A 19,480-nucleotide genomic window follows, 5' to 3' on the forward strand; every position below is an offset into this window, starting at 1 on the left:
CTGGTTAGGTATTAACAAGGTATAAGATCTTCCTTCCACTTGAAGTTGAACACATATATCCAAAATCAATATTCTCGGTGTTTTCTGCATGTGGAGCATGGAATTTGTTTCTCATGTATTCTCTTAAAGGCACAGTAAGCCTCCCGTAAACCATCACAGAGCTCCCCGAGCGTCTACATACAGTACAAGCATACTTCCATTTGAACGCTCACCGAACGGGAACATCCTGGCTGCTTTCTGTCGAGCGTGAGAAATGTTCAAAGAATTTATTTTCGTGGACTTGGTGCTGTACAACATGGGCGCCTCGTTTTGGTGCTGGACGTTGTGAATATTCAACTTACCGGAAATCACGCCCGGACAGTAAGCCTCCCGTAAACCATCACAGATACTGTCAGGCTTTTACACACAGTACAAACACCCTTCCATTTGAACGCTCACCAAACGGGAACATCCTAGGTGCCCTACGTAAAGAGCGAGCAATTTGTAAAGAATTAATTTTGCAGATTGTCAAAAATGAGTTACTTCCCTTGGACCGTGGTGCGTTTTTGCGCTAGACCTAACTTTTAAAATCTAAATAATAAATTGACAGCTTGTTACACAAACATTCTTTAATCATAAAATAATTCTTTTTTCATCAAGACAAGATCAGTACAATTCGAAGTTTTGAAAGTTTGAAAAAAAGACTGAAAAGCCCGGAAGCAGGATCACGCAAGGGTCGTAGCAGACGACGGTTTATGCATATCGCCGTTCCTCTCTGCAGTCAAAAGCCATCGCTAGAGTTCTTGTGAACCACAGCCGTTTGTTTCGTGCATAAAAACGTGCTATTGTAGATAAGCTCACATCGAGTAGCATTCAAATGACTAACTGGCGACTACATTGTGAAAAAGGGAAACTGGATCACACGGGTTCACGATGGCTCAGGGGTAAGATAAACCACGCAAAAATAAATTCTTTGAAAATTGTTAAAACGTGCTATTGTAGATAAGCTCACATCGAGTAGCATTCAAATGACTAACTGGCGACTACATTGTGAAAAAGGGAAACTGGATCACACGGGTTCACGATGGCTCAGGGGTAAGATAAACCACGCAAAAATAAATTCTTTGAAAATTGTTCGCTTTTTACGGAGGGCACCTAGGATGTTCTCAATCGGTGAGTGTTTAAATGAAAGGGTGTTTGTACTGTGTGTAAAAGCCTGACCGTATCTGTCATGGTTTACGGGAGGCTTACTGTGCCTTTAAGGGCCCAGTACTAGCTGAACTTTTACAAAAAATCACTTATTTTCATTCAAAGTTGAGTTTGTATTATTCTAAGGTACAATTGGCTGAAATTTACGAATCCGTTGGAATTTTGCATCTAAATATAATATCTTTCGAGATATACGGGTTTAAAAAGGGGGTATCTGGCCAACGAAATCGCAAAATCAACACATTTTCGTCACTAATGTAATGATTAAAAAAAAAAGTATGAAAGATAGAGTGTTGCCATTTTCCACAGTTGATTTTGGTATGGATGCCCATGGTTGGAACCTCTAACATTGAAAGAAAATGGAGCAGAACTCAAATGGGAATTTTGTTTAAGTAGTAATTATCGACACAAAAAATTCTCGAAAAGTAAAAATTGTCTAAATGTCCTCAATAATGATTATCACATTGTTAGAGGTTCCAACCATGATGACTTATGTCCAGAACAACTTGGCAAAATGCCATACTCTCCTATAATTAGTTTGGCCTGTATCATTACGGCCATGCGGGTAATAAACGACATTTCGGTTTTGGCTACATTTTTGTTTTTGTTTTTTTTGCAGCTATTAATTATGTTTTTGAAATTCTGTTTGTGTCTACAGTATCTCCATTATGTCAAGAAACAGTAGCCAAAATTTGAAACTGTTATCTCTATATTTAGGTGGTTTACTACTGGCATGAACAAACAACCCTCCACTATTAGCAATCGGTTGAATTACTTCATCCGAAGAAGTCTTATTCGGCACAAGAAGCAGTCATGATGTTAATATTTGGAGCGATGTACTTTGCCGATTATACTGTATTCAGAGGAAGGGCTGTGTCTTTCAGAAAACAGGGACGCTTTACATCTCGTGTCTTTCAGAAGACAGGGAGGCGAAGTACTTACGTTGTACATCACGCTGTGTCTTCCACAAGACAGGGAGGCCAGATACTTACGCTTTACATCTCGTTGTGTCTTTCACAAGACAGGGAGGCCAGATACTTACGCTTTACATCTCGTTGTGTCTTTCACAAGACAGGGAGGCCAGATACTTACGCTTTACATCACGCTGTGTCTTTCACAAGACAGGGAGGCCAGATACTTACGCTTTACATCACGCTGTGTCTTTCACAAGACAGGGAGGCCAGATACTTACGCTTTACATCACGCTGTGTCTTTCACAAGACAGGGAGGCCAGATACTTACGCTTTACATCACGCTGTGTCTTTCAGATGACAGGGAGGCCAGATACTACGCGTAACATCACGCTGTGTCTTTCAGAAGACACGGAGGCCAGATACTTACGCTGTACATCACGCTTCACGCCTTCCAGTGTCTTCTTGGTTTGTTCCAGCTCTTGCTTGGTCTGGTCCTGTTCTTGCTTGGCCTGGTTCAACTCTTGCTTGGTCTGCTTCAACCCTTGCTGGGTGTTTTGCAGGGTCTGCTTGGTCTGGTCCTGTTCTTGCTTGGCCTGGTTCAACTCTTGTTTGGTCTGCTTCAACCCTTGCTGGGTGTTTTGCAGGGTCTGCTTGGTCTGGTCCTGTTCTTGCTTGGCCTGGTTCAACTCTTGTTTGGTCTGCTTCAACCCTTGCTGGGTGTTTTGCAGGGTCTGCTTGGTCTGGTCCTGTTCTTGCTTGGCCTGCTTCAACTCTTGCTTGGTCTGCTTCAACCCTTGCTGGGTGTTTTGCAGGGTCTGCTTGGTCTGGTCCTGTTCTTGCTTGGTCTGTTTCAACTCTTGCTTGGTCTGCTTCAACCCTTGCTGGGTGTTTTGCAGGGTCTGCTTGGTCTGGTCCTGTTCTTGCTTGGTCTGTTTCAACGTGTTTTGCAGGGTCTGCTTGTCGTGGTCGTGTTCTTGCTGCAGTTGGCTCAGTAGATGCTCAAGCTTGTTTAACCTGTTGGGTTAAAAAAAAAAAAAAGATGAAGGGTCCATTCCAGAAGCACTATCACCATCACCACACAAAAATACAACAATAACAACATTAGAACAAACAACAGACAGACAGACAGACAGTCAGACAATCGGACAAGCAATACGGACCTTGAGGATATCCGACAGACATACAGACTTAACCCATTATAACTGACAGACCGGAACAGAACTGAACGAAATTGAACTGAACGGAACGGAAGTTTATCTAACAAAGATTAAGATTTAAGACTGTGGCAAACGGGCAAAAAAACCGGCACAAGCTGAAGCAAATGCCCTCAACAAAATGTACATCAAATTTCATTAATAATCCGTTAGGAAGTTCAGGGCCGGACTAGTGGGGGGGGGGGGGGGGGGTTATAGGGGTTGCACAACCCCCTCCCCCTGGCTTAAGCATGTAACTCTCAAACGCATTATTTTTTTGGTGGGGGAGGGAGGGGGGGGTGCATTGCCTAATTTGCCTAACTGTCGAATTTACCTTTTTCGTTCAAGGAGAGGCTTCCTTTCCCTCCAGAAACATCAAAAAACGTTCAGCTTCAAAGGGGCTTCGCCCCCTTGCAACCCCCACCAAGGAGGCTTCGCCCCCTGAACCCCCACCAAGGGGCTTCGCCCCCTGGACCCCCATCTGTAAACCCCCCCCCCCCCCCGACAAACTGAAGAATGAACAGATCTATGAGGTAACCGTCTCAATGGTCCAGGCTCAGGAAACAAAGAGTATATGGCCTGGGGCGATTGTAGCTTCCCTTCTTCGTGTCCGATAGACAAGGACAATAAATAGGAGAGCATAGTGCAATTTCATGTTGGCATCTTCTCCACTGAAAGCTATAACCCAAAGACTGAAGACCAAAGTGCTTTACCCCACTTCTGACCCGAATCACCCCCCTCCTGCTAGGTACACGTGCACTCAAGTTAACCTCTGCTTTGACCTGTGTGCCAGGAGTCGGATGAGAGAGAGAGAACGGTAACAAAACGAGACATGTCACCTCTCCGGGTGCATTGCAATAGATGACCGCTCCTGCGGCCATCAAAAATCAATGTGTGCTAAGAGATTTATAGAGCAAATCTCGAAAATTATTATTAAACCGAGCGTTACGCGCCCAGTTCAATAGTTCAATTTCTTCAATTGCTGTAATAAATCTCTTAGCGCACTATTATTTTCAACAATACTTATCTGGGGAAATGATACAGATCTAGATTATCAAGACATTTGTTCGAAGTGGATATTACCTGGGTTGGGTTTTTATTTTCAAGCTTTTAAGTGACTTCAAAGTGCTTGGGATAAAAGTAACAGACAGACTGACAGACAGACAGACAGACTGCACTGACACAACGAATATGGACCGAAAGGCGTCGATCGTAGGGTGGGGGGGTTTAACTGAAGGGTGACAGACAGGCAAACAGACAGACAGACAAACAGACAGGCAGACAGACTGACACACAGACAGACAGACAGGCAAACAGACAGACAGGCAGGCAGACAGACAAACAGACAGACAGACGGGCAAACAGACAGACAGACGGGCAAACAGACTGACAGACAGACAGACAGACAGACAGACCGGCAGGCAGGCAGACAGACTGACAGACAGACAGGCAAGCATACAGACAGATATGCAGACAGACAGACAGACAGACAGACAGACAGACAGGCATACAGATAGGCAGACAGGCAAACAGACAGACTGACAGACAGACAGGCAGACAGACAGACAGGCAGATAGGCAGACAGACAGACAGACAGACAGACAGACAGACAATAAATGGACCTGATATCGTCGGCCTGCATAGTGACGGTATCGGAATAAAGGGTGCCAGACAGACAGACAGACAGACAGACAATAAATGGACCTGACATCATCGCCCTGCATAGTGACGGTGTCGGAATGGAGGGTGCCAGACAGAGAGACAGACAGACAAACAGAACCAGTATTGACCGGATATCGTCGGCCTGCATTGTGACAATTGAAATGGAGGATGACAGACAAACGGACGGACGGACGGTCAGACAACCAATATTGACCTGATATCGTTGGCTTTAACGTCGACGACATTGGACCGGAGATCGGCGTCCTGACACACGTTTTTCGCTGGCAGCTGGCAGCGATATCGTCCTACCGTGGTACTGTCTGGATCTAGCGGGTAGATGTACTCGTGGTCATTGTGGGCAGCAATCGACACGGACTGTCCGTCAGGCGTCTGGCGAAGCACACACATCGTCACATCGGTTAAAAGCATAGTCATAGGAGAGACGGTTTTATCCCACGTATCAGCCTGTCCAGATCTGAGATTGTGAGAGGAATCGTTTACACGGGAAGGGATGTCCCTTTTAACCAAGCAAATATTTAAATGAACAATAACTGAAAGGCACTCATCTCGGCTCACCATCTCATATTTGGCCAGGCTTTGACATGCGATAAGACCTTCCCTCCCCTTGGTCACATACCAAAATTGAACTGCCTGGGTGCCAACTGTGTAAACGGGTATTTTGTGTTACGAATTAAAAATCCACTGGTCGTACATGTATTTAAAAAATTGTCTGTCTGTCTGTCTGGAGTCTCCCGTCAGTACGACGGTTAAGTGGCAAGAACAGCTCAGTTTCTCAAATGCGTCCGCATGTGCGAATGGAAGCCAACCCTGGGGGCACAGCGTCTCCGGCATAGTATGCAATTATGCCGCAAGGGTGTGTATCATCGGTACCAGCTTTTCTCTGTTTACTTTGTTTTTTACATTTAGTCAAGTTTTGACTAAATGTTTTAACATAGAGGGGGAATCGAAACGAGGGTCGTGGTGTATGTGTGTGTGTGTGTGTGTGTGTGTGTGTGTGTGTGTGTGTGTGTGTGTGTGTGTGTGCGTGTGTGCGTGCGTGCGTGCGTGTAGAGCGATTTGAGACCAAACTACTGGACCGATCTTTATGAAATTTTACATGAGAGTTCCTGGGAATGATATCCCCGAACTTTTTTTTCTTTTTTTCGATAAAAACCTTTGATGACGTCATATCCGGCTTTTTGTAAAAGTTGAGGCGGCACTGTCACACCCCCATTTTTCAATTGATTGAAAGTTTGGCCAAGCAATCTTCGACGAAGGCCGGACTTCGGTATTGCATTTCAGCTTGGTGGCTTAACAATTAATTAATGACTTTGGTCATTAAAAATCTTAAAATTGTAAAAAAAAAAAAAAAACCTTTTATAAAACGATCCAAATTTACGTTCATCTTATTCTTCATCATTTTCTGATTCTAAAAACATATAAATATGTTATATTTGGATTAAAAACAAGCTCTGAAAATTAAAAATATAAAAATTATTATCAAAATTAAATTGTCGAAATCAATTTCAAAACACGTTCATCTTATTCCTTGTCGGTTTCTGATTCCAAAAACATATAGATATGATATGTTTGGATTAAAAACACGCTCAGAAAGTTAAAACGAAGAGAGGTACAGTAAAGCGTGCTATCCTTCTCAGCGCAACTACTACCCCGCTCTTCTTGTCAATTTCACTGCCTTTGCCATGAGCGGTGGACTGACGATGCTACGAGTATACGGTCTTGCTGCGTTGCATTGCGTTCAGTTTCATTCTGTACGTGAGTTCGACAGCTACTTGACTAAATGTTGTATTTTCGCCTTACGCGACTTGTTCTTTTCTGGGCTTTTCGCTACTATTTTTGCTTCAAAGGTCTTCGGTCCTTTTTTTCAAAGACGTCTCCAAAGGGGCGTGTCCTGGGACTGAGCTTCCCATTTTGCGATGTCAAGCTCACAGGCTTTTAGGTTTTCCTTCAAGCTGTCTTTGAATCGTTTGCAGGGTCTTCCTGATTCCCGGTGGCCTTCTCTGAACTGAATGTAGATTAACATCTTGGGGATTCTGTTATCTTCCATGCGGGACAGGTGGCCCGCACAGCGTGGCTGGCTTTGGATGAGCAAGCATTATATGCTAGCATATACACTATATATATATTATGCTAGAATATAAGCATTATATACTCGTATGAGACTTTTCTCTTGGTGCAGATTTTGCCTGCGAGGTATTCTTGGCGTCTCTTGTGGGGGAGCTCGAGGAGCTCAAGGAGTTCTGGATCATTCTCGTCAAACCAGTCTCTGTGTCTGCGCTGTATACAAGCAAGGGTGTCTACAGCTGCAGGCGGGGGTGGGGGGGGGGGGGAGGATGAAGGCCTGTGGCAGGACGTCAAGCTCGCTAAAGGAACTAGATGTGCAACCTATAGCCTCTCCTTTTCCAGGTGCAGTGATTGCCGCTGGTCCTCTACCCGGCAAGCCAGACACCAGGTCCCCTACAATGGGCGCTCCTACGCAATTGTGTTCACAGCAGCACCTTCTCGAGGTGCCCCTTGTTTTTCATTAAAAAAATATTGATTTATCAATAATCTCCCACTTTGTGTAGAGAACACCAAGGCTGTTCATGTTTGGTATGTGACCAAGCGAAAGGATGGTCTTATGACACGTTAAAACCTAGCCAGACCTGAGACAGTTGACAAACCTGTCACGAAAGCGGCCATACCTGAGAGTGGTGTAGATGACATACCAAGTTCAAGTGTTATTAGTCCATAACCCATGGGGGCATTTTGAACAATAAATACAATGAATACATTCATGATATATGCTAATATAGTAAATAAAAAAATAAAATAAAAATAAAAATTATGAAAAACTGTTACAAATTCTATTAATTACCTCAATCGTGGGGTGGACAGTTGGCACACCTCTGTGACGAAAGCGGCCATACCTGATAGTGGTGTAGATGACATACCTCAATCGTGGGGTGGACAGTTGGCACATCTCTGTGACGAAAGCGGCCATACCTGAGAGTGGTGTAGATTACATACCTCAATCGGGGCGGGGATATAGCTCAGTTGGTAGTGCGCTGGATTTGTATTCAGTTGGCCGCTGTCAGCGTGAGTTCGATCCCAGGCTCGGCGGAAATTTATTTCACAGAGTCAACATTGTGTGCAGACTCTCTTCGGTGTCCGAACCCTCCCCCCGTGTACACTACATTGGGTGTGCACGTAAAAGATCCCACGATTGACAAAAGGGTCTTTCCTGGCAAAATTGCTTAGGCACAGTTAATAATTGTCTACCTATACCCGTGTGGCTTGGAATAATAGGCCGTGAAAGGTAAATATGCGGCGAGATGGCTGCAATCTACTGGCTTTATATAAAATTCCATCTCACACGGCATCATTGCAGAGCGCCTAGAACTGTACCCACGGAATATGCGCGATATAAGCCTCATATTGATTGATTGATTGATTGAATCGTGGGGTGGACAGTTGGCACACCTCTGTGGAAAAAGCGGCCATACCTGAGAGTGGTGTAGATGACATACCTCAATCGTGGGGTAGACAGTAGGCACACCTCTGTGACGAAAGCGGCCATACCTGAGAGTGGTGTAGATGACATACCTCAATCGTGGGGTGGACAGTAGGCACACCTCTGTGGCGAAAGCGGCCATACCTGATATATAGTGGTGTAAATGACATACCTCAATCGTGGGGTGGACAGTTGGCACACCTCTGTGACGAAAGCGGCCATACCTGATAGTGGTGTAGATGACATACCTCAATCGTGGGGTGGACAGTTGGCACACCTCTGTGACGAAAGCGGCCATACCTGATAGTGGTGTAGATGACATACCTCAATCGTGGGGTGGACAGTTGGCACACCTCTGTGACGAAAGCGGCCATACCTGATAGTGGTGTAGATGACATACCTCAATCGTGGGGTGGACAGTAGGCACACCTCTGTGGCGAAAGCGGCCATACCTGATAGTGGTGTAGATGACATACCTCAATCGTGGGGTGGACAGTTGGCACACCTCTGTGACGAAAGCGGCCATACCTGATAGTGGTGTAGATGACATACCTCAATCGTGGGGTGGACAGTTGGCACACCTCTGTGACGAAAACTGCCATACCTGAGAGTGGTGTAGATGACATACCTCAATCGTGGGGTGGACAGTTGGCACACCTCTGTGACGAAAGCGGCCATACCTGAGAGGGGTGTAGATGACATACCTCAATCGTGGGGTGGACAGTTGGCACACCTCAATGTGTGGCGAAAGCGGCCATACCTGAGAGGGGTGTAGATGACATACCTCAATCGTGGGGTGGACAGTTGGCACACCTCTGTGACGAAAGCGGCCATACCTGAGAGTGGTGTAGATGACATACCTCAATCGTGGGGTGGACAGTTGGCACACCTCTGTGACGAAAGGGGCCATACCTGAGAGTGGTGTAGATGACATACCTCAATCGTGGGGTGGACAGTAGGCACACCTCTGTGGCGAAAGCGGCCATACCTGATAGTGGTGTAGATGACATACCTCAATCGTGGGGTGGACAGTTGGCACACCTCTGTGACGAAAGCGGCCATACCTGAGAGGGGTGTAGATGACATACCTCAATCGTGGGGTGGACAGTTGGCACACCTCTGTGACGAAAGCGGCCATACCTGAGAGGGGTGTAGATTACATACCTCAATCGTGGGGTGGACAGTTGGCACACCTCTGTGACGAAAGCGGCCATACCTGAGAGTGGTGTAGTTGACATACCTCAATCGTGGGGTGGACAGTTGGCACACCTCTGTGACGAAAGCGGCCATACCTGAGAGTGGTGTAGATGACATACCTCAATCGTGGGGTAGACAGTAGGCACACCTCTGTGACGAAAGCTGCCATACCTGAGAGTGGTGTAGATGACATACTTCAATCGTGGGGTGGACAGTTGGCACACCTCTGTGACAAAAGCGGCCATACCTGAGAGGGGTGTAGATGACATACCTCAATCGTGGGGTGGACAGTTGGCACACCTCGATCTGTGGCGAAAGCGGCCATACCTGAGAGGGGTGTAGATGACATACCTCAATCGTGGGGTGGACAGTTGGCACACCTCTGTGACGAAAGCGGCCATACCTGAGAGTGGTGTAGATGACATACCTCAATCGTGGGGTGGACAGTTGGCACACCTCTGTGACGAAAGCGGCCATACCTGAGAGTGGTGTAGATGACATACCTCAATCGTGGGGTGGACAGTTGGCACACCTCTGTGATGAAAGCGAGCACACCTGAGAGTGGCGTAGATGACATACCTCAATCATGGGGTGGACAGTAGGAACACCTCTGTGACGAAAGCGGCCACACCTGAGAGTGGCGTAGGAAACACCTGTCTTCGTCTGGTAGGGAGTGTAGTCCACCTCCAGGGTCAGCTTCTCGTTTTCTAAATCCGGGCCAACTGTTCAGAAAATAAACAGAGACTAATTGTGTTGTTGCTGAGGCTGAGACAGTTGCCTCGTCTTGGACTGAATGTGCAAATAAAATACATTTTTTAATCAACTTTGCTATAGGGGAGACAAGTACGTGTTATGAATGACTGGGTGTGCAACGCTACTTGGATATATATAGTATACAGACTGGAATGACTGGGTGTGCAACGCTACATAGATATATACAGTATACAGACCGGAATGACTGGGTGTGCAACACTACATGGACCGCAACACGGTGGCCTAGTGGTAAGGCGTCCGCCCAGTGAGCGGGAGGTCGTGGGTTCAAACCCCGGCCGGGTCATACCTAAGACTTTAAAATTGGCAATCTAGTGGCTGCTCTGCCTGCCGTCTGGCATTATGGGGTTAGTGCTAGGACTGGTTGGTCCGGTGTCAGAATAATGTGACTGGGTGTGACATGAAGCCTGTGCTGCGACTTCTGTCTTGTGTGTGGCGCACGTTAAATGTCAAAGCAGCACCGCCCTGATATCACCCTTCGTGGTAGACTCGGCGTTAAGCAAACAAACAAACAAACACTACATGGATATATAGTATACAGATCGGAATGACTGGGTGTGCGACTTTAACGACCTTAGGGATATCCTCCTTCCTGTGAAACAGTTCTTACTATCTCAGATCTACCCATACCTGCACGTGGGATACGAACATCCCTCCCCTTGGACACATAGAAACTGAGCAAAAAAATTATTGCACCCATTTTCGTATCCCAACTAAAACATTCATTGCCGTGTCATTTCACTCAAACGGTATATGCCATTAAAGGCCCTTCATTTGGCTACCGGGAACACGTTTCAGATGAAAGATTGCTGAAAGTTTCGAATCAATCCATTTAGGCATTGCTGAAATAAAGCGCTTTTTGTCATGGTTCCCCTCTAAATGGACGCAAAATCCTCTCGTTTTCTACTGTTCATGCGCTCAACACCTGCATCAGTAGGAATGACATAACACAAGAAATACACCAAATAGCAAAACCTGTTCTGGATAGATCAATGATCTTTCTTTATTTTCGTATGTAAAAGTTGCCAAGCTGTGCCTATACTGAATTTTTGTCAATTTTTTAATTGGTACCTGACGTTATTGTCAAGTCGATTTGGGGGGTACCCTTACTTCGGTGGCGGTCATGTGATACTTGAAACAGACATCTTTGATCCGAAAAATGTGTAAGGTAGCCAAGTGAAGGGCCTTTAATGGCCTTTGAATAAAATGACACGGGAATGAATGTTTTAGTTGGGGTACGAAAATGGGTGCAATAATATTTTTGCTCAGTTCATATTAGTGGCTTTTAACAAAACCTTGTAAACAAAAAATTCCCGCTCTGCTCAGGAAGCAGCCAGGATGTTGTTTTGGGTCTGTACGTGTTGAAGCGGAGGAACAGTCTTATTCCTTGTAAGAGTCTGACCAGATCTCAGATGGTAAGCCGAATCGTTTACACAGGAAGGACTGAACTGTACTTTAAATTGGGAGACCCAATCACTGACCCATGACAAGTAGTCTGGCAACGTGCGTGACGACCAGCTGTGACGACTGGTTTTGCAACGTGACCTTGACCTCGATGTCGCCAGTGTCGGAGGCCGAGACGTTGTTGATGGTGATTCCTGCACTGCCCACGTGACCCACCCTGGAGTCAGTGGCATTGACGGAGTCCCCAGGTAGCAAGGAAGCCAGCTCTCTTTCCTCGGAGGTGGCTCCAGACTGCAAGGAAGAAAACTCTGTGATCATTGCCGTCGTCGTTATTGTCGTCGTCTTCGTCATCATCAGGAGCAGGATCGACGACACCACTACAAATAAGAGTAAGAACAACAACAACAAAAACAACAACAGCAACAGCAACAGCTGCAGCAACAACAACAACAACAACAACAAACGCAACAAACAACACCGACAAACACAACAAACAACAACAACAACAACACTAGCTATAGCCTTTTGAACACTAATTCTGTTGAAAACAGTCATGTTAATAAAGATTTGTCCGCTGCTCATGCTCACCTTCCATGTCCACTTGATGGATACAATGTTTTCGAGGGGGTCGGTGGTTAGGTTCCAGGGCACGCTGAGGTTTTGACCCTCACACAGATCGTACTTCCTCACTTCTTCCACAGGGCCCGGGGGGACCCAGCTGAGCGCATCCACACCTGTCAAGAAGCAATCACACATCACTCAACATGCGGATACAAGTAGGACGTAAGAGTGGATTCTCCCAAGATAAACGCCAGATTGAGTGCTTCCCCGCAAAATTCAGGGAATGCAATTATCTACATACAAAAAACTGAATTGGTCACGTTCTTCCAATTGAAGCAAATGCAAGGTGGAAGTCTATAAATGTTGCGTGAAAGATCAGCGGAATACGGGATCCTAAGTTTGGGCAGCAGAGCTTGGGGGGGGGGGGGGGGGGGGGATTTCAGTGGGTTTTGTTTTACTCGGTATGCAGGCATGAGGGTGTTTGGGGCGAACACAACCAGAGATCAGGTACGGTTATCAGGCATTTTGAACAGATTTAACTAGAGTTCGCATGAGGGTGTTTGGGGTTTTGGGGCGAACACAACCAGAGATCATATAAGGGTAAGAAACGTGACTAAAATTTGCGTGAGGGTGTTTAGGGTCTTTGGACGAACACAGGCATAAGATCATGGGTATTAGGCATTTTGAACAGACTTGACTAGAATGTGCGTGAGGGTGTTTAGGGTCTCATTGGAAACCAGATCACAGGCTCCATTATAGTATAATTCGGCCTGACCGAAGCAGGGAATGCGTTTACCAGTAATTTCTAGGGTTTTACTGGTTGAATTTCGGAACTAATATCGAGATTGGAAAAACGAATTGAGCAACCAGTCAGGTGTGGCTCACCGATCAGTCATTTACTGACCACGGTGACATACACTTGGTCTTTAGACAAATTATTGCCGGATAGAAACACTTCGAAAGTTTTATTATGAGTTAATCTATATATATATACGACTAGTGTCTGTGTGTCTGTGTGTCTGTGTGTGTGTGTGTGTATCTGTCTGTGCGCGATGCACGGCCAAAGTTCTCGATGGATCTGCTTCAAATTTGGTGGGCATATTCAAGTAGACCCGGGACACGACACAACCTGGTCGATATTTCAACACGTGCTCTCAGCGCGCAGCGCGGAACCGATTTTGGTTCCACCTCAGCTATTTTGGTTCCACCTCAGCTTACCCGGGCCCCCATACCGACACACCATAGCCGCTACACCACATCACAACGCCAAAGTTCTCGGTGGATCTTTTTCAAATTTGGACACCGTATTCAGCTACACCCCGGACACAATATCATCGATGAGATATTTCAACACGTGCTCTCAGCGCGCAGCGCTGAACTCATTTTCGTTTTTGGGTTCATTTCACCATTATAAGTAACTCTTCCTTATCTTCTCCAGTGTTTGGCGTTTATCTCCCTTCCTTCGTGTGGCTTTCCCGTTCAGTTGTAAGTTACTACACTGCGCTGTCCACTGCGCTGAGCGTCTTCGGATATTCCCGGCGTTCTGTTACTGTTACCTATTTTTAGAAGGTCAACGCAGTGTACAGAACGTAAATTGGACCCGTAAATTATCCTCACTGTAAAAGTGCAAAGGTCGAATCAATTTATAGCCACGCGAAAAATACACTGTCATCTATCTCTCTATAGATACGGCTTCTCTGTGTTTGTGTGTGTGTGTGTGTAAGTGTGTGTGTCTCTATGTAATCAACACCTGTGCATTCTTCAGTTCTGTTTGTGATGTGGTCTGGCGGCTTTTGTGTAATTTTAAAGCGGACAAACACTCAAGTCCTTAATGGCTCAAAACCGTAGGACTTTTAATATTAATTTTAACTGTAATTTTATGTACTGGCCTTCCTTTGAGAAGCCATAACTTGCTCAGTCCTGTTTGAGTGGAGTTCACCTCCAAAGGTGAGTTCGCCTCCAAAGGTGATTAACACGGTTACATTCGTCGACAAGGATGGGACTCGATATGGTCAGGAATGGCATTATGGCCACTGAATCATTTTCGTGCTGTTCCCATTCCACGAATCTGGGAGGGACCTAAGCTTGGCGGGTCCATAGTTCGGACGGCTCTAAGTACTTCTTCCCGGCAAAGCCGGCTACCCGGCGAAGCGGGTATTCATTCTAGTTCTAATATATGCTGACTGTTAGCAAATGATAACAGGCATGTCGAGAAAAAAGATATCAAGCATGAGCCTTTTAGGCGAATCAATGCTGATATCGTTTGTGAGACATGTCTGTTATCATTTGCTAACAGTCAGTATATTAGAAATAACGGTTTAATTCGACCAAAACAAATTTCGAAGCGACCGCGGAAATTTGACAGAACAGCCGCAATGGGAACTTGAGCGCTCCTACCTGATTATGCCTGTCAGTCAAAGAATTCTCGTGACCTGGTTCAGCCAATCAGAGTAACACACCTGACGTGATGAATATTCACAAGTTAAATGCGTTTGACACACAACAATCTCACAAGATAAACCATGTTGAACATGCGTTTCGGTTGCTTCGCTTTTTCTTGTTGAACAGAGAGCGACAGATTTAGAACCGACTCCAGACGGATGGAAAATGACCTCAGTAAAGATACATTTGACGTAAAGCGAGTGACGCAATTTCACTTGATTTTTCCGAACTTAGATAATTTAGATTTCAAGTGAGCGGGTCGGCATTGCACACTCAGGGGATGGGCGGTGCCTTGCTGTTCCGTAAAGCACCCACCGACAAAACTCGCTTTTCGGTGTTTTTTTTAAATAAAGAGATTATTTTTGACAGCATTTGAAGTGTCATTCTTTAAAATAAATCACGCTGACATTGTTGATTTAAATTTTTACCTGTCTTGTTAATTTTTAGCTTGATAAACAAAAAGGGTCCCTACCTGAACGTTATAACATTTAGAGGGTCACCTAGAATCCGTCCTGATTGGTCAAAAAGCCATATGGGGCACAGAATTGGTAATAAATGCAAGTACTGACGAAACTTTGCCAGGCCTGTAAACACGCTTGATATTTTAGGATGATTCTGCGTGACCGCAGCATGTTTTGAGAGGCACGCAGCGAAAATCGCTGTCGGTGCGAAACAGCGTGAACTTTTTCCGAAACATTGCGTCACATCTGAACAAATACGTCCAACGATCATTTTGCTGGAAGAATGTCAAGCATATTAGAGGGCCCAAAAGGGGGGGGGGGGGGTTATCATCACGATCACGGGAAGGGAAATTTTAGCTTTCACGATCACAGTTACCTTGATTTTTGTTTTCACGATCACAAACACCTTGGCGAATAGAGGATCCTATTACCAATTCAGTGCCCCATATGGCTTTTTGACCAATCAGCACGGATTCTAGGTGACCCTCTATATGAGTTATTTCTAATATGCTGACTGTTAGCAAATGATAACAGGCATGTCGAGAAAAAAGATATCAAGCATGAGCCTTTTAGGCGAATGCTGATATCGTTTGTGAGACATGCCTGTTATCATTTGATAACAGTCAGCATTACTAGAAATAACGGTTTTATTACTGTTTGTTTCGACCAAAAGAAATTTCGAAACGACCGCGCGAGTTTGACAGAACAGCCGCAATGGGAACTTGAGCGCTCCTACCTGATTATGCCTGTCAGTCAATGAATTCTCGTGACCTGGTTCAGCCAATCAGAGTAACACACCTGACGTGATGAATATTCACAAGTTCAATGCGTTGGACACACAACAATCTCACCAGATAAACCATGTTGAACATGCGTTTCGGTTGCTTCGCTTTTTCTTGTTGAACAGAGAGCGACATATTTAGAACCGACTCCAGACGGATGGAAAATGACCTCAGTAAAGATACATTTGACGTAAAGCGAGTGACGCAATTTCACTTGATTTTTCCGAACTTTGATAATTTAGATTTCAAGTGAGCGGGTCGGCATTGCACACTCAGGGGATGGGCGGTGCCTTGCTGTTCCGTAAAGCACCCACCGACAAAACTCGCTAGGGGGGTCCGGGGGCATGCCCCACCCCGGAAAAAAATGTCTCCAAAGAACCCAGATGGTGCAATCTGGTGTCATCTGAGCTCCAAGTTTGCCATTCAATTCTGTTTTTATAATCAGTTTTTAGTACCAATTTTTGTTTTTTTGAAGAAAAAAAATATATACATGTATTATATGGTTTAAATTTGTTAAAAAATTGATCTGTTGAGACAAACAGGAAAATGTAACTTGTAACACAATCTGTGCAATCTGGTTTACTTTCAAACATAAAAGTTCAAGTAACTGAGGCGGGCGGTAGCAGTGCGTGAACAAAGTACGGAAAGTGTTCGCGGGCTTTTGCGCAAAGGCAAAAGTAACCGGTACTTTTTTTGTGTGCCTCCCCCCTTTATTGTTTCGGCGGACACTTTTGCTTTTTCGGCGGAACAAAAAAAACCAAAAAATAATAGGCGGAAATGCGGACAATTCCCATGCCTGATATTAGTAAAATATTCTAAAAGTTTCAAAGCATCCCACCTTGTCATTGCTGAAAAACAGCCCTTTTTGTCATGATACCCTTAAAAAATGACGCAAAAAGTTCCGTTTTTGATTGCTCATGCGATCGACACCTGCATTAGTAGAAATAGCATTAGCACACAAAATACGCAAGTTAGCTAAACAAAACCAGTTGTTCGGGGTAGATGATTGATTTGGCTTTCTTCTCGCATGTAAAAGCGGCAAAGTTTTGCCTATTGTGATTTTTGGGTCGATTTTTAATTCGGCCCATCCGTTTTTGTCCAGTAAATGTTGAGAGTACCCTTATTTGAGCGGCGGTCACGTGATCCCTGTAATCCGAAAGGTAATCCAGATAGTCAACGGCTTTAAATAACTCGCATATGAAGTTTGAATGAAATGACAGGGGAATTAATGCTTTTTTTTTTTGGGGGGGGGGGGGGGGGGCAACAAATTTGTTGCAATAATTTCTGGGCGAAGTTTTTGTTACTCACCTCCTGGTACAAGAAGCAGGAAAGGAAAAAGAAGAGCATGGGCAAAAATCCACATCATTGTGTTTGAAATGCGGACAGCTTCAGACTTCGGAATTTCAGTCGCGATCCAAAGCAGCTTCAGCATCAACCGACTCCTTCAATCTGTAACGTCTTTCTCCCCGGAGTGATTAAGCTTCATATAGTAAGCTTATCAGCAATCTAACGTTTGTTTTGTTGCCTTCAGTTTTTGCGACAGTTTGAACTGAAGAAAGTGTTGCCAATGAACGTGCGATTGTGTGTGTGTGTGTGTGTGTGTGTGTGTGTGTGTGTGTGTGTGTGTGTGTGTGTGTGTGTGTGTGCGTGTGTGTGTATGTGTGTGTGTGTGTGTGTGTGTGTGTGTGTGTGTGTGTGTGTGTGTGTGTGTGTGTGTGTTGACTATGAAGAAAACAAACAAGGGCTGAAAAAGGAACAAAACAAGGTCACGAACCACTTTGGAGTTGTCAGTGTAGAACAACAGCCAATCATTTTCATGTTTCCATAGCAAGAAGTAAACAAATAAAAAACGCTGGCGCTGGACCCGAGTACTCTTCAGACTGGCTCGCTCCCCCAGTATGAAAGTTTTTGTCTTGTGCACGTGGATTTAAAAAATATATATATATAGGCTATGTTTATTTATTTTACACAATTAAAAAAATTATTAGAGTAAAATAAAACATTAAAACGTTCATAATAAACAATAGTAAACAAGAATTTATTTTAAAAAAAATTAAAAAAATAAAAATAGACCGCCTATGCCGGGAATCGAATCCGGATCACTTTGGCCATAGTCGGAAACGCTTTCCACCAAGCCAACAAATCTGACATTCGCCAGTGAACTCAAATGCCTATACTCCTCACGCAGTGGTTACACGCACGCAAAGCACGCACGCACGCAAAGCCTGGTGTCGCTGGCTTGGCTGGGCGGTTTATCAGCCGAACGGCTGTTCTATCCCACCGCGAATCGCGCCCACCGTTAAGAGTCGTTTTTGTCGATTATTTCGCATTTAGGTCCCAGGTAACATTATGAAGTTTTAATACGATCAATCGGACCTATATTATCAAGTTAGTGTATCAACTTTTGAAAGAACTGCGCCCAGTAGCTGTTAAGTCGAGACAGACAGACAGACAGACAGACAGACAGACACACACACACACACACACACACACACACACACACACACACAGACACACAATTAAAGTCTGCTGGACCCTCCTACTGCGTACTCGGGGATAAACCGTCAATGAACAAACAGGCGACACGTTTCGAAATGCTTTACTCCTTTAGAGTTGTTCTCAGTGTAGTAGCCTACACTAGCCAATCATATCCATGTTTCCATAGCAACAAGTAAACAAATAAACAGCCAATGAATAAACAGGCGACACGTTTCAAAATTCAATTTTCATTATGTTCCCCATCATTCCCGCAGGATAACGCAGGTTAAAAAAATGTAGGCTACTCATATTCACATCCATGGCAACAACAATAAAAACAGATTTCCGAAGCCGCAGAACAAGTTCAAAACTATAGGCCTTCTGATCATTTTGCTTCGTTGAAACCAAGTCCTGATAATCGCCAAGTCCCTTATTGTTGGAGGTCCAAGCCATTTCAAAGAAATTGCTAGGGAGGGGTGGGGTGTATAGTGGTTGTGGTGGGATGGGGTGGTGGTAAGTAACAGTCATCTGGTGATGCCGATAATGTATCCTGATATCAAACGTCATCTGACAGATAAGGCTTTACCTCCACATACCAAACACTCAAGAGGGCCCCAAAGGGTTTAAAATCGTGATCGTGATTGGTGTATTTATATTTAGTCAAGTTTTGACTAAATATTTTAACGTAGAGGGGGGAATCGAGACGAGGGTCGTGGTGTATGTGTGTGTGTGTGTGTGCGTGTGTCTGTCTGTCTGTGTGTGTGTGTAGAGCGATTCAGACTAAACTACTGGACCGATCTTTATGAAATTTGACATGAGAGTTCCTGGGTATGAAATCCCCATACGTTTTTTTCATTTTTTTGATTTAAATGTCTTTGATGACGTCATATCTGGCTTTTCGTGAAAGTTGAGG

General features: G+C 44.8%; 1 protein-coding gene across 1 annotated transcript in view; it reads right to left on the reverse strand.

Moving 5' to 3' along the window:
• The window catches only part of LOC138958968 (uncharacterized), a 36,270-nt gene extending 18,636 nt beyond the window's left edge, over positions 1 to 17,634 (reverse strand). The window contains exons 1-6 of the mRNA XM_070330316.1: positions 17,398 to 17,634; positions 12,432 to 12,577; positions 11,921 to 12,134; positions 10,248 to 10,390; positions 5,172 to 5,347; positions 2,530 to 3,116 (exon numbers count right to left, since the gene is read on the reverse strand). Of these exons, the coding sequence (XP_070186417.1) occupies positions 2,530 to 3,116; positions 5,172 to 5,347; positions 10,248 to 10,390; positions 11,921 to 12,134; positions 12,432 to 12,577; positions 17,398 to 17,521 (1,390 nt within the window). The 5' untranslated portion in view covers positions 17,522 to 17,634. The remainder of the gene's footprint in view (positions 1 to 2,529; positions 3,117 to 5,171; positions 5,348 to 10,247; positions 10,391 to 11,920; positions 12,135 to 12,431; positions 12,578 to 17,397) is intronic.
• Positions 17,635 to 19,480: the final 1,846 nt, after the last annotated feature.

This window comes from Littorina saxatilis, linkage group LG2 (assembly GCF_037325665.1).
Source record: "Littorina saxatilis isolate snail1 linkage group LG2, US_GU_Lsax_2.0, whole genome shotgun sequence".
Taxonomy (NCBI): Eukaryota; Metazoa; Mollusca; class Gastropoda; order Littorinimorpha; family Littorinidae; genus Littorina; species Littorina saxatilis.